Source organism: Marmota marmota, unplaced genomic scaffold (genome assembly GCF_001458135.2).
Source record: "Marmota marmota marmota unplaced genomic scaffold, marMar, whole genome shotgun sequence".
Lineage (NCBI taxonomy): Eukaryota > Metazoa > Chordata > Mammalia > Rodentia > Sciuridae > Marmota > Marmota marmota.
This window is the reverse complement of record NW_026000174.1, coordinates 66,675,787-66,697,713: the sequence shown is the minus strand read 5'-3', so window position 1 is coordinate 66,697,713 and position 21,927 is coordinate 66,675,787. Positions and strand designations below refer to the sequence as shown.

Genomic DNA, 21,927 nt, shown 5'->3' with positions numbered 1-21,927 from the left:
CCAAAAAAAAAAAAAAAAAAAAAAGTATAAAGAAAAACTCAAAACCCATCCCCAGCCAGAGGCCACTGCTGGTAGCATTTTCTATGTCCTTCCTGTGGACACAGTGAGCTGGCAAGAAGTGGTTGTGACCACATACATGGCGCACGCCTTCCTCTCTTCGTAATGAGTTTTGCAATCTCTCTCTCCTTTTTTCTTTTCTTGTGGTGCTGGGGTTGGAACCCAGGGCCTCACACTCTGCCACTGAACTACACCCCAAGCCCCATGAAATTTATTTTTTAATTGACCATTAAAAGTATACAAATTAGCTGGCGCTGTGGCACACACCTGTAGTCCCAGAGACTTGGCAGGATAAAGCATGAGGATCACAAGTTCAAGGCCAGGCTGGGCAACTTAGCAAGACCCTGTCTCAAAAATATAAAAAGTTTGGGCATGTCTCAGTGGTAAAGAGCCTCTGGGTTCAAACTCCACTACCAGAAAGAATCATGCAAAAATGAGGCGCCATGTGATGTTCCGGTACGTGGATATATGGTGTCTTTCTGGCAGTTTTTAAGAGGGCTCCGGGCACACAGCTGTGCAACATGGAACCAGGAGGAGGGCAAGAAGCAGAGGACAACAGACAGACAGACAGACAAGAGTCAGCACTGTGGCCTCCCCTCTCAGGGCTCAGCTTCTTCCCCTCAGGGCAGTCTGTCTCCCAGGTCTCTTCCAGTTTTCTAGATAGCCTGGTCCAACCCCAAAGACCAGAAGCAGGAGGGCTCTGGCTTCTGGGTAGGTGGGGGCAGGTCTAGCCAGAGGCCAGGGCTGACCAGGGCTCTCTCGCGGCTCCAGGGCCCAGCCTGGCACCCCAGCTCTCTAACCAGATGGTTCAGGGCCCAGGTTCAAAAACTAAAGCAAAATCGCCTCCAGGGCCCGCTGGGCACCTGGTCCCCTGGGGTGGGGACTCCCTCCTTTCACAGGTCTTGGAGAGAGGTCACTTCCCCACCCCTGTGTGGCATGGCAAAGGGTGCAGACAGGCTGCCCAGTGGGAGGCCATAGGAAGCCAGAGGCAGGAAGGGTGGGGCCTGGGCCTTCTGCCCAGTTCCTCCCAGGTGCCCAGTGCCCAGGGTGCGGCCAGGAGGGCCGGGACCCCAGCAGCTGAAGAGCACAAGGTGCAGCCCGGCCCTGCCCCCTGGCCACAGCTAGCTCCGCCTGGCAGGCAAGTGTCTGCCTTCCTGCTCTCCCCGGCCCCCACGCTCCTGGGGCGCCCTAGAGAGAGGGGCCCAGCTCACCTCCTCCCTCCTCTCCCACCCCCTGCTGGTTCCTGGTCTCCCCCACCCTCCAGGCCACCATCCCACCTGCTGGTCTTGCTCAAGGCCCTTTCTCACCAAAGACCCCCACACAGCAGGCTCCCTTGGGTCATGGCCCTCAGCTTGCATGTTTGCCTCACCTACTCCCCACTGGGGGGGAAGCTGACCTGGGGTCCCTCATGCCCCAGTGCCTGCATGGCATGGTCACCAAGAATGTGCGGACATTTGCTGACCACTCCAAGCACGCACCTGTATTGGTACCTCCATTCCCCCCACTCAACTTATGAAGAAAACAATGCACAGAGAGGCTGAACCACTTGCTTAAGGCTGCAGAGCCAGAAAGTACGAAGCCAAAAGACAGAAGGCGGCCAAATTAATAATTCTGAACAAGTGAATTCCTATTGCAGACAGTTAAAAAAAAAAAAAACACAAAAAAACAGTGAGGCTCAGCTGGGTCAGTGGTGCACGCCTGTAATCCCAGTGACTTGAGTCGGGGACAGGAGGATGGCAAGTTCAAGGCCAACGGGGGCAACTTGGCAAGACCCCCGTCTTTTTTTTTTAATATTTATTTTTTATTTGTACACAAATACATTTAGTCATTTTTATGTGGTACTGAGGATCGAACCCAGGACCTCGAACATGCTAGGTGAGCACTCTAACGCTGAGCCACAACCCCAGCCCCAAGACCCTGTCTTAAAAAAAAAAAAAAAAAAAAGTGGGTGGGGCTGGAGCTGGCAAAACTCCCCTGGGTTCAGCTCCCAGGACACACACACACACACACACACACACAAAGCAAGGCTCAGGACAAGGGCTCAGGCCTGTACTGAGCTAGTTGAGAGGCTGAGCTGGCAAGAGCTGAGCCCAGGAATTCAAGACCAGCCTGAGCCACACAGTGACACCCTGTGCGCAAAACAAAACAAACAAGAAAGTGAAGTTCAGAGGGGGAGGGGTAAGTAGGGCAGCAGCGGGTAAAACCCAGTCCTCGCCTCTGGGGGCTCGGAGGGCTCCCCATGTCCCCAAGCCAGCTCCCCAAGCCAGCTCCACTGCCTGCGCTGAGCGTGAGAGGCCAAGCCTAGGGCCCAGCCCCTCGGGCCATCCAGGCAAAACCCAGGGTCAAGCCCTGAGGCTGTCAGCCACCCTCCTAATTAAAGATATGTGCATTAAAAAGATATGTGCATTAAATTCTGCTCCAAGTTACCATTAAGTGTCCATTAAGCTAGGAAAAATAAATCCAGAGGGTCAAAGGCATTGGCATTCTGTGGGGAGAGAACTGAGCACACATCACAGCGGACCTTAAGGTGGCCTCAGAGTTTCCAGAAACCAATAAAATGGCCCAACCCCTTGGACCCAACACTGGCATTTGGGAACACGCCCTGAGGAAGGAGCCCAAAAGGAAACAAATAATGTGTCTGAAGTTGCCTCCCGCTAAATACTGAAGACACCCGTGTCACCAAGAGGATCCAGCTGAACCAGGGCTCGTGGGCAAGATCCCATTTCGGTTCTCACTGAGGCTCAGTCCAGACGTCCCTCACCCTCCTCCCCTTTAGGCCTTGGCCTAGGCTGTTCCCACCACCTAGAACACCCTTCCCATATGGCACTGCAGATTTCAGGCCTGGAGGACACACCGTATGACCCTAGGGCCCAGCAGAGTGCCGGGCACCCGGATGACTCAGCAGTGTGACTGTGAGTGACCACGGTGGTGGTGAGAAAGTAGAACCCCCAAACATCTGATCAGGCCTCTCATAACCATGTAAGGATTGCAATACTCAGAAAAAAGGCAGCTTCATCTTGGGAGAAGTCACTGAGACTAAAAATCCATCTTTATATGGATTTGTATGCTGATGGTTGCACAGCTTGGCGAATACACTGAAAACCAGCAGTACACACCTGTAATCCCAGCAGTTGGAGGCTGAGGCAGGAGGATCCCAAGTTCAAAGCCACCCTCAGCAACTTAGTAAGGCCCTAAGTAACTTAGTGAGATCCTGTCTCAAAGTAAAAAAAGGGCTCGGGATGTACCCTTTGAATCAATTCCCAGTACAAAAAGAATAAGAAAAGCCAGGTGCATGGCACAAGACTGTAATCCCAACAGCTGAGGAGGCCCAGAGGGGAGGATTGTGAGTTCAAAGCCAGCCTTAGCAAAAGTGAAGCGCTAAGCAACTCAGTGAGACCCTGTCTCTAAAATACAAAATAGGGCTGGGGATGTCGCTCAGTGGTTAAGCACCCCTGGTTTGATTCTATTTATTTATTTTTTTATTTTTTTAAAGAGAGAGAGAGAGAGAGAATTTTAGTGTTTATTTTTTAGTTTTTGGTGGACACAACATCTTTGTTTGTATGTGGTGTTGAGGATCGAACCCGGGCTGCACGCATGCCAGGCAAGCGCGCTACCGCTTGAGCCACATCCCCAGCTGGTTTGATCCTAGATACCAAAAATAAATAAAAAATACAAACCACTGAACCGTACTTTTTTTTTGTTGTTGTTACCAGGAGTGCTTAACCACTGAGCCACATCCCCAGCTCTTTCTATTTTTATTCTGAGACAGGTCTTGCTCAGTTGCTCAGAGCCTTGCTAAGTTGCTGAGGCTGGCTTTGAACCCACAATCCTCCTGCCTCAGCCTCCCGAGCCGCTGGGATTACAGGTGTGGGCCACGGCACCAGCTTGAACTGTACATACCCTTAAAGGGTGAATTTTACGAAACATGAATCATATGTTAATTTGAAAACTCTGTCTTTGATAAAGTTGAGCTGTGTGGCCCCGTCCCCACATGGACTAATGGAGAGCAGGAACCAGAAATGAGGGCTGCTGTCCTTACCAAACAGGGCGACTCAGGGGCTTGAAGATTAGCAGGGTTGGGACAGAGGAGGCTGGGGGGGGTCCCATGTAGGAGGTGACTACTGTCTAGGAGATGCGAGGACCCACCTGGGGAGTCAGGGTGACTGTGGAGGCCAAAGTTGAAGGGGGTGGAGACAGAGACCTGCAGAAGCAGCATCCTGGGGAGAGAAGGAGGCCATAGAGAAGTGGGAACAGCTCAGGACACGCCTTTGCAAAGCCCATGGGAAAGCAGGGAAGTGACTCATGGGAGCCATGGAGTCCCCAAAGGTCCCTCTTCTCAGAGGTGACCCCAGTGCCCACACTGCTCATTGTTCACCCAATGTCTTTCCTCCCTCTCTGCCTAGTAACTGAGCCCCCCGGAGCCCCCGCCTTCCAGTTAAACACAAGTCTCCCTGGAAGAAAGCTGGTGTCACCGGGCGGCTACCATGTGACTAAGTCACATCCAGTGAGATGTAAGTGGAAGAGACACCCTGTAGGCCCCGTACCCAAGGTTTCCCTTTCTACAGCTTCAGCTGTGAGCGGTTAACCATGGTCCGAAAATAGTAAATGGAAAATTCCAGAAATTAACCATTCAGGTTTTAAGCTGGGTGCCATTCTGAGGAGCATGATGAATCGGGTCCTGCTCCACCCGTCTAGCATGTCCACATTGTACCAGCTGCCCTTCTGTTGGTAACTAAGTTGCTGTCTTGGTTCTCAGATGAACTATCATAGTGTCACGGGGCTTGCATTCCAATAGTCCTTCCTTAGTTTACTTCATAAAGTGCAAGAGCAGTGAGGCTGGCCACTTTGTTACTGTAGGGTACATTGTTGTAATCCTCCTGTTTTATTATGAGCTACTGTTGTTTCTCTCTCCTTGTGTGTTGGGGAAAAAACCCAAGTGTCCTGTTCTCCTCTGCTGTCAGACCACTAAAGTCAACACAGATGTTTGACACCAGATCTGGGGGAGGGGGTTACCCCACTGGCAAGTGACCCATGCTTCAGCAGCGGACATCAGCTGGGGGTCCTCTAATCCAATTCAGTTTTGACTCTCCACCTGAGAGATCCCACAGGCTGGGCCGCGTCCCTGGGCTGCCCAATTCAGAGGCCAGCTGCAAGCCCAGCCCCTTTTACCTGTTTCTGCCCGCCGGGGTTCAATTAGTTTGCTCAGGTGGCTCACAGAACTCAGGTAACACTTAAGGTTACTGGTTTCTTTTCTTTTTCCTTTTTTTGTAATTGTGGATGGACAGCATGTCTTTATTTAGTTTATTTTTTTATGCGGTACTAAGGATGGAACCCAGTGCCTCACAAATGCAGGCAAGCGCTATTTACCACTGAGCCCCAGCCCCTGCTTACTGGTTTAATAAAGAATATTACTGGGCTGGAGATGTAGCTCAGTGGTGGAGCACTTACCTAGTATGCACAGGGCCCAGTACTACAAGAAAAAAAGAAGAAGAAACAAGAATATTCTAAAGGAGAAGATGAAGACATGCAGGGCGCAAGGCATGAGAAGAGGGGCCTGGAGCCTCCCCGGCCTCTGGGCGCCTCAACCTACAGGAACCTCCACATTCTTGGAAGCTCGGAAACCCTGCTCATGCTCTTCCGAAGCCCATGGGAACAGGGCTTCACGGAGACCCCACTGCACAGGCAGTGGGGCACAGCAGCGGGAGGGTGTGACTGAACAGAAAGGGAAAGGTCTAATGCTAGTAGCCTGGGCCAGGAGCCCAGCAAGGTCTGTCTGTCCAGATTCTTAGCATCTGTGTGCTGCGCCTCCCTCTGGATATGGGCCAGACCCCTCTGGGATGAGGAGGGTCTTATGACCTACTATGGGACAAGGGTAAATCAGAGAATTTCTTTTTCACACTTTTTAAATTTTGTTTATTTTTTTTTTTTTAGTTGTAGTTGGACACAATACCTTTATTTTATTTATTTTTATGTGGTGCCGAGGATCAAACTCAGCGCCTCACACGTGTGAGGCGAGTGCTCTGCCACTGAGCCACAACCCAGCTCCAGAGAATTTCTTTAAGGTGGGAAGATCAGAATTTCTATGACCTACTGCAGGGAAGACAAATTCCTTCTGTGGCTGCCTTGGGTGGGGAGGGAGAAGCCAGGAACTAGGATCAAAAAACAAAATATGTAGCACTTGTTTGTGTTTTTGTTTAACTTGTGGACAAAGATTTATAGACAGGTGCAAAAAAAAGAGATCCTCTTTTTTTTGGGTACTGGAGATTGAACTGGGGAGGGGGGGACACTTGACCACTGAGTCACATCCCCAGCCCTATTTTGTATTTTATTTAGAGACAGGTTCTTACTGAGTTGCTTAGTGCCTTGCCATTGCTGAGGCTGGCTTTGAACTTGCGATCCTCCCGCCTCAGCCTCCTGAGCCACTGGGATTACAGGAGTACGCCACAGTGCCCGGCTAAAAATCCTCTTTTGCAACCTGCAAATCACTGTTCAGAGGAGCTTTGATACATGTAAGCAGGAATATTATACCTAAGTCAGCTTAAAGTGATGGGATAATGGTAACTAAAAAGTTTGGTTTTAAGGCTAATGAGTTGATAATCAAAAAACAAAGGTCATGAGAGAAATCTCAACTGTACCAATTGAATATTCCAATTTTCAGCTAAAGGACCTCCCCGGATATAGCCCCTTGACCCTGGATTCCCCAAATTCCAGAACTGTAAAAACTTCCGTTTCTTATAAATTACCCAGCCTCAGCCATCCTGTTGCAGCAGCAGCAGCTGAGCTGACGGCACATACTGATGGAGGTTTCAGGTTATTTTGTTCACTTGTTTACTTTCTTATTTTTGGTACTAGGGATCCAACCCAGGGCACTCTACCATTGAGCTATACCCCAGTCCTTTTTTTAAATTTTGAGACAGAGTCTCACTGAGTTGCTTAGGGCCTTGCTAAATTGCTGAGACTGGCCTCAGACTTGTGATCCTCCTGCCTCAGCCTCCCCAGTCACTGGAATTTCAGGCACGTGGCACCTTGCCTGGCTGGTTTTTTCTTTTTGTTGTTTTAATGTTGGCCCTTTGGCCATCAAAAGTTGGGGAAGGCCACACCCACCCCTCCTCCCTGCTCCAGGCCTGTCTGTCCTGCAGATAGAACTCTGCAGGATCCTCTTTTTTTTTTTTTTTAAAGAGAGAGAGAGAATTTTTTAATATTTATTTTTTAGTTTTTGGCGGACACAACATCTTTGTTTGTATGTGGTGCTGAGGATCGAACCTGGGCATGCCAGGCGAGCGCACTACCGCTTGAGCCACATCCCCAGCCCACTGCAGGATCCTCTTGCCAGGTGCTGTTTAATCTCAGGCCCTAAGGGCCCAATCTCCAGAACTGAAGACATCCCCACCAGTCACCCCGCATTCCAGGAAGCTAAGTGACAACATTTAGCAGCCAATGCCACCCAGTCCCCACCACATTGTCTCTAGGGGCCACCCAGTGGCAAGACTCTAGAGAGAACCTTCCCCTGAGGCCTTGCTGGGCCCCAACCAGCTCAGATAAAAAGCCCAAGAGTGGAGGAAACAGGTGGCTAGAATGACAGAAATGGAGATCGGGCTTCCCCTGGTGGCAGGAGCTGCCAGATGCCATGAAGCCTCAGAAGAGGAAAAGGGCGCCCGGCTGAGGGTGGGCTCTCTCTCACCACCCCACCTACTGCTGCAGACACCGAGGCTGGCAGGAGGCCCTAAGCCTCAGTTCCCTCTTTTGCACCAAAAAGATTAAGGGACATGGCGTCAGAGACCCTGGTGGCACACACGTGTACCCCCAGTGCCTCGGAGGCTGAGGCAGGAAGAACTCAAGTTTAAGGCTGGCTGTGGCACCTCAGCAAGATTCTGTCTCAAAATAAAAAGAGTTGGGGATATGGCTTGCTGGCAAAGTGACTCTGGGCTCAGTCCCCAGCACCTAAGGGCCAAGGAAAATGTTGAAGCTCCTCCTTGCGCCTGCCTTGACCTTCGCACGTCCTTGGTAATGCCTTCTCCTGGTTTGGCTCACTCAGGGAGCTCAGCCATTCACTATCTGGGGCTGTCACTCCCTCCCTTCAGGCATCTGGCCAGTCTTGGGGTGGGGGGTGAAGTCCGCGAGGGGTCCCTAGGTCATGCAGGTTGTTAGAAGGGAGCCAGCTTTGTCCCAACCTGTGTTTAAGGAAGCCCACTGGGACTGACTTCGGAGTCTCACCCACGGAGGACACTGCCCTGGCTAAGTGACTTCAGGTGTCCCTGAATCCCCCAGGTACTGGTGTTACCGCTGTTGACCGGTGACGAGTCCTTGCTTCCCCAATGTTGAAGAATAACACCAAAGAAGCACGCCGAGGCAAGGTCAGAGTAGAAATTAGAAGTTTATTAAAGGACAGCAGAAAAGACTTCTCCCGGAGGAAGAAGGGGCCCCAAGAGGTGGAATCCGTGGAAGGGATGTTGTCTCCCCTTTTTATAGTTCTTTCAGTGATGGAATGTAGGTGGGAAGGCCCGAGGGGTGGGACACAGGTGGGCCAAAGAAGTAATCTGGTCAGGAAGGACTTCTGAGTCAGCACCTTTTTGCTGGGGGCTGTTCATTAACATTTCTTTGGGGTGGACTTTGGCCTAGGGCCTTTTCGGGACTTCATTAACATTCCATGAGTTGTCCTGCGTTTTCCCTGAGTCATTCTCCGCATGGCCTCCATTTTAGATTTCACTCGATATTAGACCCGATTTACCTAACTACACTGACTACCTAACTTTAAATCTGGCTTCACTGGGGCCCAGAATTTGACAAGAGGAAGGCCAGGGGTGGAGAGTTTGGGGCAAGAACCACAGGGACCAAGGAGTGCTGGGCGCTCAGGAGGCTGAGCACTGGGGCCCACGCAAGGTGGCTGGTGTCGTCTGACTGAGAACCCCACCCACAGACCCCACCACTACCACCAGCCCTTCCTACTGCTGCCATGGCCCCAACACACAGGAGTCGTCCTCCCCGAGCCATGTCACGACGACTGTGGAGCCTTCCCCTCAACGCCCAGCTGGTGCCACCCCCACCCCCAGGGTTATTCACAAACTTCCAATGGCCCGAGGTGCCCACAGCGCAGGGGACAGGCTGCTACCAGCTTCCTAGATCCCAAGGCCGGCCCTGGCAGCCTCTCCCAGCAACCCCACCCACTTTGCTGTTGGGTACTACACAACCTAGAGCTGTCCCACCCTCCACTCTATCCCAGGCTCTTCTCTGCCATTTCTGCCACCACAAGGGTCATTTCCTCTAAGAGGGCCTTCCCTGACCCTCTCCCTGGCCTCCCCGATTATGGCCTGCTCTAGAGCCATGGACTAGGCAGAGCTCACTGCAGGCGACAAGAGCACATGGCCAGCCTGCTCAAATCCAGACTCCCCTAAGAGGCTCAGGACAATGTTCAGACCCAAAGGCAGGGCCCACAGTGGCCCCAGCCCCAAACGCTGCTGGGGCCCCTGGCTCTTGCCCACCCACCCCTCGTCAGGCTCCACCTACAGCCTCCTCGCCCAGGGAGCCCTCCTGGCTGACAGCGGTCTGCACTGAAGGGGCCCTTCCTGCTCCTGGTGCTTGAGAAGGGGCTGAAGTCACCCTGATGTAGAAGCCTAGGACCAAGGTTCCAACACTGGGGTTTCTGGAATAAATTAAATTGACCAACACCCCAGCGCAAGCGTGCGCACATACACACACACACACACACACACACACACACATTGGTCAGGGTATGCGCCAAGCTCGCATCTGCTGGGGACTTTCCCTCGGTGCCTCTTCCGCCCTAGACACTGGCTCTTTCTCAGCTTCCAGGAGGAAGGTTCAGGGGGCATTCCCAGGGGCTGGCATGGAGCTCAGAGGTATGGCATTTGCCAAGCATGTGGAAGGCCCTGGATTCCACCCCAGAACTCAGCAAATAAAATTAGAAAACAAGCAAATAAAGAGGCCTTCAGCCCTGTCCTCACAGCCTCAGCTCATCTATGACTAAGGAATGAGCCCCACCCTCAGCAAACCAGTGTTTGCAAACCAAGGAGACACACTTGAGCCAGGAGAGTTTAATGGCGGAAATCTGGCCAAGGTTCCAGCAGGGTGGCCCCAACTGGGGTAGAGCTGGGCAGGTGAGCCAGGAGAGGGCTGAGGGAGTGTGTCCAGGCTAGGGCCTCAAAGCTGCGAGAGGATGTTGGGGGCCAAGCTGCAGGTCAGGCCTGTGCCATCGGGTTCCACATTAAGGGCCTTCACTCTGCCATCCTCTATCACCATGGAGAACCTGCGCGAAAGAGGGGCCAACCAGCTGCATCAGCCCAGGCCTGGAGACCGGAGGGAACAAGGAGCCAGGGCTCCAGGGAAGGCCCCTGCAGAACTCTCCCCCTTTTACCTCTTGAGCCGGCGATTCCCAAAAAGGCGCACCAATGAATCATCTAGTAATAAATCTGTCTCCTAAGAGCAAAGACAGAGAAATGCCTCAGGAACCCCCAGAACAGGCCAAGGGCTGCTCCCCACACCTCAGGTTCTGCCTTCTAGGCTCTGCACAGGAACTTCCCGGAGCAGGGGGGCAGACTCACCTTCCCAAAGGCCCCAGTCGGGTCAGCCAGGAGCCGAACCTGAAGGGACAGGAAAGTAAAGGTCACAAGAAAAACCTCCTAGGGCCTGGCCCATACCCCTGCCAGCTCCACATCTTACCTTGCCTTCTGCATTGTGGGCTCGTCCCCACTCTCCCGTCACAAACACATCGTTCACAGTTAGACATGCCACCACCTGCACCCCCTTGGCCTTTAGAGCCCCAGTCTGCTCCACAAACCCGGGCAGGTGGGTCTAGGAGGGGAAACAAAGGGTCAACTAAGGGATCACAGTGTGGGGCCTCAGCCCACCCTCACCTCCAGGCTCTGCCCCTCCCTGACCCAGTGTCTTGAATCAGGAAAGGACAGCCATGTGAACAACTCTCTTTTTGACTTCACCACTAGGAAGCTCAGACTTAAATGTTCTGTGGTCAAGACCTTGAACTTCCCATGGGCAGGATTATTTGCCTGAGTCCCAAATATCTTGTGCAGTGCATGTCACGCAGCAGGAGTGGTAAGAGGTGTTGGATTAAGTGCAGCCCCTTCCTCCTACCTCTGGAGGCACTGAAAAGCCCTTTTAGTTGTGGCATCATTTACAGACTCTTGTAGCAAAATGCCCTGGGGCAACACACAAAACTTCGGAACAATTCAAAAGATCCCACTCCCAGACCCCAGGAAGGGGAGGGTCTCACCTTAGAACAGCCAGGGGTAAACGCCCCAGGGACTCCGAAAAGTACACCCTTCTTGCCCTTGAACAGCTCGGCCAGGTTCACCTTGTTCCCAGGCTCCCCTTCAAACACCTCCACAGAGGGGAGAGCATCTCCCACCTGGATAAAAGGACTTTGAGGTCAAAGGGGAGGTGGGGGGGGGTGCAGCAAACCAGAACCAAAGGGAATGCAGAGTGAGATTGCTGCTGGCAATCAGCTAGTTCAGAAAACCAGGAGTCACTCCCTATCTCCTCCCCCATACCACCTAGTTACCCAACATCCTCCTGCTTTCCAGGTGGCCCTGCTCTGCTTATTGGCCTTTGGTGACAACAAAGGAAACAAAGTTCTTTCCAAATGTTGCAATATTGTGAAAATGAGCAGCTGGAATAAAGTGGGGGAGGGGGCAGAGAGGTGCATTTGAGGATGAGGAGGAAGTCCTGATAACCGGGAGGGAGAAGGCCTGGTCACTCAGACAAAGAGGGGTGGAAGAGTTAGGGAAGATATCCAGGTCCCCCGCACACACACACCCATGGGGATAGAGAAGGGGAAGGGTGGGGTTCTCCACGTGGGGTGGGTGAGGGATTCCTGGAGCCAGAGGAGGCAAAGGCGAGATTCAGAAGTTGGGGAGTCTGAGGACCCCAGAGGTTGGAGTAGGATGAAGTAGAAGATGGAGAGGGTCTCAGCAGAGGTCAGACAGAGGGGATAGGTCAGAGGAGCTGGGTTGGTTCCAGAAGATGAGTGAAAGAACAGTGAAGGGTAGGAATCAGCCATGGAGAGGGGGAGGGGGAATCGAGGAGACATGGCTGGGCTCCGAGGGACCACAGTTATTTCAGACGATGGGGTGAAGGGGTGCCCAGCAATCTCACAAAAGTGTGGGGCAGGGGAAGTGAAGGACACTTTGAAGCTGAAAAGGGGCCCAGCCGCGAAGATGGAAGAATGTGAGAGATGCCATGGTATTCAATCCCCTGAAAACGATCGGGACCTGTCACTGGGTGTCGCACGGTGGCTGTGGAGGATTACAAGGGGAGGGCTCGAGGGCCTTGGGGAATGTCTCAGGGGCTTAGGGTCGAGGCCCCTAACTGAGGGGGAGCCGAGGGGTCTTGCTGGGGGGACGAAAGGAATAGATCGCAGGAGAGTCCCCGAGGACGGCGGAGGAGGGGGGTACGAAGGGCAAGAGACAGGGTCACCCCAGACAAGAGGGACTGGGATCGGGCTTAGGGACGGGGTAAAGGGCCAACGGTCACCTTGATCGGGGCCATGGCTGCGGCGGTGCTGCTGAAACTGCGGACCCCTCCAAGCGCCCACCCTCCTCCTTCCAGCCGCCGTCCTGCTGTAGCTGCCGCGGACTCTGCAGCAGCCGCGCTGGTGACTACCAAGCAGGCTCGGCGTCGCAGCACGCCCAGGTTGGCCAGCCCCATGCCCGCCCTAAGACCTGCAGCCGCCCCAGACATCACACGAGGCGGGGCCTGGAGCCTGCTCCACCCCGGGACCCTCCTGGGGGCGGTGCCTCAGGCGCCCCGCCCCGGCGGCCGCCCCTGCTGCGCAGGCAAGGGCGCCGGCGCGAGGAAAGGAGCTCCAGGACTCTGGGCTCCCGTGCGTCAGGGGCTGAGCCATGACGCAGTGTAAGTGGGGCGGAGCACTCATCGTTCGCGCAGCTAATTTGCATGCAAGGAAGAGCTACTGCTGTTTTAATGGACCTGATTTACTGATGCAGTGTGTCCGTTCCTTACCCGAAAGCAAGGTGCAGGAAATGATAGTATCAGGGGCCTGTGGAGGCCTAAAACATGTTTATGTTACATTCAACGAGAGCCTCTGCGCTGCAGCTGCTTTCCATATGATTTGCATGTTACATATGATTTGTGGCTAGTGGAGTTTGCTGTGCGTCGCAGCAACTTCCCGCCGAGACGCTTCCGGTAGCAGCGCGTGACCGGACCAGATTTTTCAAGTACTTCTGCTCCTGCAAGTTTCAGCAAGTTCGCCACTTCCGCTCCTCGGGCCATCCAATAGTACCAAAGACCCGGCGACCCCGGAAGTTACGTGAGCTCCGAGTGGCCCCTTTCCGGTTCCGGAGCGGAGGATCCCTTGTGGAAACATGAAGCTGCTCACCCACAATCTACTGAGCTCACATGTGCGGGGGGTGGGGCCTCGTGGCTTCCCCCTGCGCCTCCAGGTACGAGCCCCGGGCCTCGGCCCTCTTCCGGCGGGATAGAGAAACTCGGGTTCGGCCCCGGCCTCATTAGACCTCCCCGCCCCGCAGGCCACCGAAGTCCGAATCAATCCCGTGGAGTTCAACCCAGACTTCGTGGCGCGGATGATACCCAAGGTGGAGTGGGCGGCGCTTCTGGAGGCGGCTGACACCGTGAGCACCTGTCCGCGTGGTCCCTGCCTCGGAAGGGGGGCGGCTTACCGCGGCCCCCGGTACCCGCCCGCAGCCCTGCGTCTGGCCGGGCGTGGGGAGGGTTTCATGCCCAGGGATGATTAAGGCTTCTTGTCCGCAGTTGCACCTGGTGGAGGTTCCAAAAGAGCCTACTGAGGGCTACATGAACGACGAGACATTTCTGAGAAAGATGCATCACGTGTTGCTGGAGGTGAGAAGCGACCCTCGCCTTCTGTTCCCGCCCCGCCCTTGAGGCTGCCAGTGCTGAGCCCTGCCCCACCCTTCCACAGGTGGACGTGCTGGAGGGCACCCTGCAATGCCCGGAGTCAGGACGTGTGTTCCCCATCAGCCGCGGGATCCCCAACATGCTGCTGAATGATGAGGAAACCGAGACTTAACCATGTCCAGCACCAGTTTTACGTTTTGTGACCGTGTGTATTTTTGTTAACATATATTCTGTTTGCTAGTTCTACAGTGTGTAGTCCCAGCCCTTGACCCAATGACACACTGACCACAGTGGTTTTGAGCTCCATAGTATATCTCTTTTTTTTTTTTTTTTTCTCATTAAAGGTTCAAAACCAAAAGCGGTTTCTCTTTGCAGCAAATATACATTAAAATAGAGTCTCTGTACAGCCAAAGGCTCTGGGCCCTGGCTTGCCCCATGTCCCTGCGCCTCCCTGGCCAAACCCAAAAATAAATATAGTGTTATTGCTCTGCAGGGCATAGAGGCAGTGCTCTCCCCACCCCCTGAGGAGGCTGGGTGGGAGCTGATGGGGGGCCCTGGCCACCCCAGGGTCCAGGGGCTGGAGCCTGCTTGGAGTTATTGCTTCAAGGGGGGGCATTAATGCCCAATGCAAATGAGGAGGAGCGAAGGGGGCAGGGGCCTTTGCTCTCCAAATACCCCTCTAGTCTGGAGAGGGGATCGGATTAAGCAGCAGCAAAAGCATCACCCATTGGGAGACTGTGGCCTCCATCCCCTTCCCTCCCTGAGATCAGGCTTCTGCCTCCCACATCCCCTGCAGCCCCCTATGGCTTCCGCAAGGCCCCCTACACTCTTGGGGGCACATTATGGCTTGCAAGGGACAGCGCTGTGCCCAGACTCTGGGCATTCACATTCCCAGCTTGATACCCCCTTAAGAGGGGGAGAGGAGGGCATGGGGCCTGCTCCCAGGGACTGATAGCATTGCCCTGGCCCTGCCAGCAGGCTGTGGCACTGCCCAGACCCCAGCTCTGCCCCCTTGGGGCTGACCCCATGCTGGGCAGTTCCTGCCAGCAACCCCACCCTTCCCACCCCATGCCTCAGTCCATCATGGCCTCGAGCATCTCCAAGAACAACTTGTGCATGGGCACCTTGCCCTCCAGCTTCACCCCATAGAAATGGGCCAGCACTTTGCCCGCTGTCTGGCGGAGGAGTGGTAGGGTGAGCAGCAGTCTGCCTGCCCGCCGCCTCTCAGCACCTCCTCCGGGGCCGGCCCGGCCAGCTTCATACTCCAGCAGGGCCTCATGCAGGGCTTCTCGAAGCTGTTCCACAGCCTCAGCATCCTCGATGTGCACTGAGTCTACAAGGAGGGGGAGAGGGCTATTGGCCTGGGCTGCCTCTGGAAAAGGCGGAACCCACATCTGCTGGGGCACTGCTGGATGGGCCTAAGGAGGGGCCAAATGGATTAGCTGATTGGCTGACTAAGGGGCACCACTCACTGCTCCTACCCAATAGCCACCCTTTCTCCCTCAACTATGGCCACCTCTCCCCACCTTCCCTCCCACTACACTGTTTACCTTTCCAGGTTAGCAGGGCACTAGGGCTCAAAATCCTGTGTGCAGTTCAGGGCCTGCCCTTGGCTTGCTTTGTGACTTTGAATAAGTCATTGGTCTTCCCTAAGCCTCAGTTTTCCTTATCTGCAAAATGGGACTGTGCCACCATCATGGAGTTAACAGTTGGAGGGCCTCGTGGAGATTCCTGTTGGATGCCTGCTCTGGACTCACCCGAATTGGCAAGGGCCAAGGCCTTCAGCAGGACATACTCTTCTCGTTCCAGCCGCAGGGCCTGTAGCCGCCGCACCAGTTGCAGCAGGGCCGCCCCCAGCTCTCCCAGGCCAGCAGCTCGGGCTCCCTCTTCATCCAGGACCAAGTCCTCAGCAAAGGCCAGTTCATCCTGCAGTGGTAGTGAGCGCTGGGCCACACCCAGCACCAGCACCTCCATCCATACGCTCTGCAGTACTGACATCTGGTCAGACAGCGATAGTGATGAGAAGCCTGGGGGGCAGTGGAGAGCAGGCCCGGCTGAGCGAGTGACCCCAGCCAAACATGGCCTGGCCTCAGGGGAGTCCCAGGTCTCCTGGGCCCTTTACCTGGGATGCTCTTGGCCCAGCTGATAGTGACCACAATCTCTCGGTCAAAGAGGTCGCAGAGGGTAGCCACAGCTGGGAGGTGTCCGTCAGGGCCCGCTGGGTCAGGCATGGCATACAGCTTCTCAGGCTCTACCACCAGCAGGTGAGATACCAGTGCATTCACCGGGGCTGCAGTGACAGGTGGAGGGCTGTCAGGAGCACTCCCGTCCAGCAGGCCTTAGAGGCCCCTTGAGATTGCATCTTCCTAGGTAGTCCCCCTGTGGCCTTCCTTGAGAGCCACTAGCCAGATGGGAGATAGCTCTCTCCAGGGAAGCATGCTCACCACCTCCCCAGGCGACTCGGTCTTGAACAGACTGAGATTAAACCTCTCCCTGGACCCAGCTACATTACTTGGTTCTCGACACATGAAAAGTTACTGTACAAATATTCCTTGGGGAAATGAATAAGTGAGTGAAAGTGGAATCCGGGTCCAGTGCTGTAATGATGCTAACAGGCCCTTGGGGGCAACTTGCCCCGGAGCCCTAGGACTCCACCGTGCCTCACCTGTCTTCCGGGGGCCTCCAGTCACTGCCAGAGGGCCAGCAGGGAAGGAGCCTGGGAAGGGCAGCGGGTCCACCTCTGGCCGTCGCTTGTATTTCTGTCGCCCACCTCGGACACGGTCCAGGCGCACCCCTTGAATTGTAGGACAGGGTTGCGGTGATGGGGCTGAGGCAGGTTTGCCCTGCAGAGCTGTCCTCCCCAGCCCATTCACTCGAACTTCCCAGGCCTTGCCCCCAGCCCCAATCCCCGGCCCAGGCCCCTGCCCAACGCTCACCCTCCTTGAGCATGCCCACCCGCAGGCACTTGGTGAAGCGGCAGGCCTGGCAGGCCTTGCGTCTCCGCTTGGTGATCTCACACTCGTTGGAAGCTGGACAGCTGTACTCGATGCTTCCTGCCAGGAAGAGGCAGGGCTCCAGTGGCGGCCTCCCAGGGCCAGGAGTGGGCCCAGCGGCCAGGAGAGCCCTCACTCACCCGGGGCAAGCACAGGTCTGGGGGTACGGGGAGGAAAGGGGAGAGCAGGAGGCCATGAGCAGGGCAGGGCAGGGAACTGCCACTGGGTGGGGTCCCTGCTTGGGCAACGGAGGGGCTGGGCACAGGCAATCAGGCTGCCACTCTGTCCCAAGCCCCTAGTCAGGTCACACCTCTGGGCCACACTGCCTTCATCTGGGCCCATCAAGGGCCACTATGACCTTTAGGGTGCTCAATTCATTGGTCAGTTCTCAATCCTCATCTTACTTGCCTAAGAGGAGAATCTAACAGCACGACTGGGTCTCGGTGCTAGAACACTGCTTTTGCTTCTAGGACTCCACCCGCTCCTCTGCCTCCCACCTCTCTGGCCGCTTTGTGGTTTCTGTGAATCTCCCCAAGCTCCTTCCACTGAACAGCCCAGGGCTGGCCTTCCTCAGCCTCACTTACCACCCACTCCAGTCTTGGGGCTTACACCTGCCCTGAGCTCTAGACTCATATCCAGCGGCCCCCTGACATCCTGCACGTCTAGGAGGCTTCTCAGCCCTAACATGTCCCAAATGGCCCCCAGACTCCCAAGCCTGCAACTGCATTCATCCAGTTGCTCAGGCAGGAGGCTGGGCAGCACCCTCAACTCCCTTGCACCCACGTCCAACCTACTGGCAAATCCTGCGGGGGGCCTGACCTTACCCATCCAGAATCCAACTCCTGCCCTCAGCTACTGTTTTTCCACCCTTGACACCAGTCACTGTCCCCTCATCTCACTGGCCTCCTGCTCGATGCCTGAGGGATCCTGTTAGACCTGTGTCAGCTCCTGTCCCTCCTCTGCTCAAACCCAATGACTTCCTTGAGTGAAAGCCCAAGTGAACCTGTGGCCTTCACAGAGATTGCCTCAAGCTCTGGTCCTAATGGCAAACAGCCTCCCCTACCTCCTCCCTGTCACCTCAGGAAGGCCTTCCCTGGCCACCTGTGACAATACCCAATCTCCCCTCTGCAGGCACTTCCAGCCTGAGCCCTGCTATGAAGATTCCTCTCAGCTCTTGGGGCCACCTCAGATGCTACGGAGCAACCTATTTATCCCGTGTATTACCTCTCTCTCACTTCAGTGTCAGTGTCACTAGGGCCTCGAATGTCCCCAGTGCTACTAACACAGAAGATGCTGACAGCTTGTCGCTCTCCCAGTCTCGCAGGGCCACCACTAACCAGCCAACAGGCTACTAGTGCATTAGCCCTGCTAGGGCTTCACCTGGCTCAGGACCTGTCCTCAGGGAGGCCCTCTGGAGCCCCAGACTCAGACCAGGCCTCCCGTCCACATTCTGTTCCTGGCCTTCCAACACGTGCCACAGTGTAACAGGGCAGTTCTGGGCAATTTATTGTTTCAATTCATTGTTTCTGCCTCAGTCCCAGGACCCGGAACACTGGTTGTGAAGAGCAAAGTGTTCTGGGGCTACCTTGGTCTAGCCCAACACTACCCCTTACCAACTGTGTGACCTTGGGCAAGTCCCAGATCTAACACCTGGAACTCTCAGTTCAAGTTCCCAGCCATCAAATTGGCATGAAAAAAACCTCATACTTGGGGTTGAGGGGTGTAGCTCAGTACTAAGTGCACATGCTTAGCATATACGAGACCCTGGGTTCCATCCCCAGCACCAAATGAAAAAAAAAAAAAATCATACTTGTTGTAAAGGCAGGTTGTAAGAATTAAAGAAGATAATCCATGTAAAACATTTAGCATAATTCACAGCACTTAAGTGCTCAGTAAGTGACTATAATCGATAGCTAACAATAAATATGTGTCCACAGTCAGGATGAAAGATTCCAAGGTGACACCCAGACCTAGATCTGCAGCCTCACTGGTCCTCAGAGTCAGCAGGGAACCCAGAGTTTTATGGCCAACATGTTTTGGCCATGTTCAGACTCACTGGCATATCACAATCAGTGGTCCAAAGTCCAGTTATTACTAATAAGTAGAGCAGCAGTCTGGGATTTGAGAGCCAGCTCAGGACCCACATCAAATCCTAGTTCTGCCATTTTCTACCTGTAAGACTTGAACAAAGCTTCAAAAATCTCTGTAGGGTTGGGCTGGGGCTAGGGCTCAGTGGCAGAGCGCTTGCCTAGCACAATGTGAGGCACCGGATTCGATCCTTAGCACCCCGTAAAAATTAATGAAAGTCTGTGTCCAACTAAAAATATTTTTTAAAACAATTCTCTGTAGGCCTCAACTATGACAACACTGACACCTCATAGGGTTGGTTGGGAGCCGAAAAAAGAGCAAAAGGGCAGGGTGCCTGGTACAGCCCCAAAGTAACCAATTATCACATAAATCACATAGCAACTTAACTAGCAGCCCATTCATCCTAGGTAATGTTTACATCAGCATCTTACTCCCTAGATTTCCCGCCTGTCTGGGGCTTGAACCCAGGTCCCTGCACATACTTGGCAAGTATTCTACCACTGAGCTATACTACCATCCCTCTGAATTTTTGTATGCTATATACCCAGTACTTCCAAATTTTTATTTTGAGACCGAGTCTCACTAAGTTGCAGAGGTTGGCCTCAAACTTATGATCCTCCTGCCTCAGCCTCCTGAGTAACTGGGATTACAGGCATGTACCACCATGTCCCACAAAACCAGTGACTTTTAAATGCCTAATCGTGTTTATGTGGTGATATATATATATATATATTCTCCACACACACAACCCTCAGTACTGGGAATGAAAGCCAGGGCCTCTCACTTGCTAGGCAAGTGTTCTACCACTGAGCCACACCCCACACTCCCTAACAATCTTTTAAGTCAGGAGCTAAAATACAATGTGGCCTCTCTCAGGTATCTAGCAAAATCTACCTTGCACTGATGCTGCTTCGGAAAAACTGAGAAAAGGGGGCCATGTTCTCTGCTGGGTAGCAGCTACCTGAAGCAGGAACAAGTCAAGAACAAAGTTTCAGAACAGGCAGAGGCTGCCTTGGAATTTTTCAGAACCACTGTTGAAGGTGCTGGGCCTACAGCACTCAGAAACCTAGGCCGTGTCCTCTAACATCCCATTCCAGTACGCCACACATGCTGCTGCGTTTATTTCACTTCTAAGAGGAGTCCCGCCAGATGCCAACTTCACAGCGTCTGGCAGTCTCAGGACCTACTGCACCTAGCCGTGTACCAATTGGGAGGTGCCAAGCCAGGGCAAAGGGCAAAGCATGCAGAAGTGGGGTGGGGGCTCACCCTGGATGGTCCTCTTGAAGAAAGCTTTGCAGGCCTCACAGGATGCCACACCGTAGTGGTAGCCGGAGGCCACATCCCCACAGACCAGACAGAGGCGTTTGGGCAGGGAGCTGAGCACCAGCTTCCCACTGCCCTGCTCACCAGGCCCAGCCCCCTCCCCATCCTCCTCCTCCTTGTGCCCGGGGAGGCAGCGGGCAGGAGCTGGACCAGGAGCCAGGGTCACGGGGGGTTCAGTCTCAGTCTCCGAAGAACCCTTTGGACTGTCAGGACTGGCTGGCTCTGCCTTGATGTAGAGAGGCTCAATGCCCACCACCTGGCTGGACATGGCGCTGGTCACCTGCAGTGAGAGACCGTCAGGTCACAGAGAGGCACCCAGCCACATGAGTTGCCTAACCCTGGGCCTGGGCCAGACTTCCAGGCTCGTCCTGGGGAGGGAGGAGGGCAGAGTCCAAGGAAGGGTTACTCATGAAAAGCCCCCCCCCAAGCTGTTGCCATGGGAACGGAGTCTCCAGAGCCTCCAGGACCAGTAAGTGACAGCAAGTATCCTCTTGGGAACCTGGAAGAGGCTTGGAAAGCCCTACTCCCACCCTAGTCAGGGGGCAGAGGAACCTCAGTCCCCAGGCAACTGTCAACCCCCCTTGGAATCCACAGCCAGAAGAGGGACACCTCCATTCTTTTCTCAGAGGTCTCCCCTCATATGGCTGCTCTCTCTTCCAGAGAGCACACTGAGGCACACAAGCCCAAAGGCGTGGATATATGTTCACACTCTCACCTGGGTTCTCAGGTGTCACCACATGCCCACACATGCTTTCTCTGCTGGGGACTTTCACACACATGGCCCTTTCCAAACCCCAGCCCTCACTCATTCTCACACTTGTCTCACACTCTTCCCAAAGGACACACTACACAAACTCACACTCAAGCCTGATATCACACATACACACACCAGGTCCCCACAATCACACACGCAGGTACAGATTTGTGAGAAAGAACACCCCTGACACACCGCCCCTTCCTGCCCCAGCATGCCCAGTCCCAGGCTCACAGTCGGGCGCGGCTCCACCCCCTTGCACCCTAGGCCTGCACACTCACTCTCACACTCCAGCTGCCGCAGAGTCCACCACCTTTCGGGCCGCCCCGCCCCCCGTAAACCTGCGCACACCTAAGGGAAGTTGCCTAAAGTTGCTAGTCTCCCCTCCCCCTCCGCCCGCGGGGAACGTCTATCAGGTTATCAGGAAGTAAATGAGGAGAGCTGAGGAGGAAGAAGTTCTCCCCCGCCGGTGCGATGACCTTTGACCCAGAGAAGAGGGTGGCCCTAGGCCCCTTCGAGCGCCCCCACGTGGTCTTCAGAGCCCCTTCTCTGACAGAGAACCCTCCCCAGCTTCCACTCAGCCCGCCCCAGGGACTTCGGCATTCTCCAAGTGCCGGACTGAACCCTGCCCTGGGGCTGGATCTGAGGCCCAAGACTGACCGGGCCCAGGACCAGCAGCCCAAATCAGAGACAGACCCTGACTCAAAAGAGCCCACCAGGACCCGAACGCCGGATCCCATCAGACCCTGACCCCAGTCTAGCTCTCGACCAGGTTCCGGTCGTGAACAGGGCCGGCACCGGAGCCGGCACCCGCTGGAGCCCGCCTCCCTGCCGCGCTCGCACATGGCC

General features: G+C 54.6%; 3 protein-coding genes and 1 pseudogene across 5 annotated transcripts in view; 2 read left to right on the top strand and 2 right to left on the bottom strand.

Moving 5' to 3' along the window:
- Nucleotides 1-6,230: 6,230 nt before the first annotated feature.
- On the top strand, nt 6,231-6,345 carry LOC125612186 (annotated as a pseudogene).
- Nucleotides 6,346-10,094: 3,749 nt separating this feature from the next.
- On the bottom strand, nt 10,095-12,789 carry Prdx5 (peroxiredoxin 5). 2 transcript variants are annotated; one of them, XM_015478183.2, is made up of 6 exons: nt 12,562-12,759; nt 11,303-11,437; nt 10,735-10,866; nt 10,617-10,655; nt 10,430-10,491; nt 10,095-10,321 (listed from the first exon to the last, which is right to left on the bottom strand). In XM_015478183.2, exons 1-6 carry the CDS (start codon nt 12,733-12,735, stop codon nt 10,216-10,218), a joined length of 648 nt encoding a protein of 215 aa, XP_015333669.1. In that variant the 5' UTR covers nt 12,736-12,759; the 3' UTR covers nt 10,095-10,215. The 2 variants fall into 2 exon arrangements, with proteins under 2 accessions (XP_015333669.1, XP_048645036.1); XM_048789079.1 differs by lacking the exon at nt 10,735-10,866 and having other exon boundaries at nt 12,562-12,789.
- A 401-nt stretch (nt 12,790-13,190) lies between these two features.
- Nucleotides 13,191-14,177, top strand: Trmt112 (tRNA methyltransferase activator subunit 11-2). The gene is made up of 4 exons (XM_015478187.2): nt 13,191-13,487; nt 13,575-13,676; nt 13,816-13,905; nt 13,985-14,177. The coding sequence occupies exons 1-4, from the start codon at nt 13,410-13,412 to the stop codon at nt 14,090-14,092; spliced, it is 378 nt and encodes a 125-aa protein (XP_015333673.1). The 5' UTR covers nt 13,191-13,409; the 3' UTR covers nt 14,093-14,177.
- Nucleotides 14,178-14,214: 37 nt separating this feature from the next.
- Nucleotides 14,215-21,927, bottom strand: part of Esrra (estrogen related receptor alpha) — a 26,729-nt gene continuing 19,016 nt past the window's right edge. Inside the window, exons 1-7 of one of the 2 annotated variants that reach the window (XM_015478181.2) lie at nt 21,430-21,450; nt 20,268-20,604; nt 16,857-16,973; nt 16,586-16,714; nt 16,043-16,210; nt 15,678-15,947; nt 14,215-15,253 (exon numbers count right to left, since the gene is read on the bottom strand). In XM_015478181.2, the coding sequence (XP_015333667.1) occupies nt 14,994-15,253; nt 15,678-15,947; nt 16,043-16,210; nt 16,586-16,714; nt 16,857-16,973; nt 20,268-20,592 (1,269 nt within the window). In that variant the 5' untranslated portion in view covers nt 20,593-20,604; nt 21,430-21,450 and the 3' untranslated portion in view covers nt 14,215-14,993. Of the gene's footprint in view, nt 15,254-15,677; nt 15,948-16,042; nt 16,211-16,585; nt 16,715-16,856; nt 16,974-20,267; nt 20,605-21,429; nt 21,451-21,927 lie in introns of those variants that run through there. The other variant, XM_015478180.2, reaches the window with a different exon arrangement.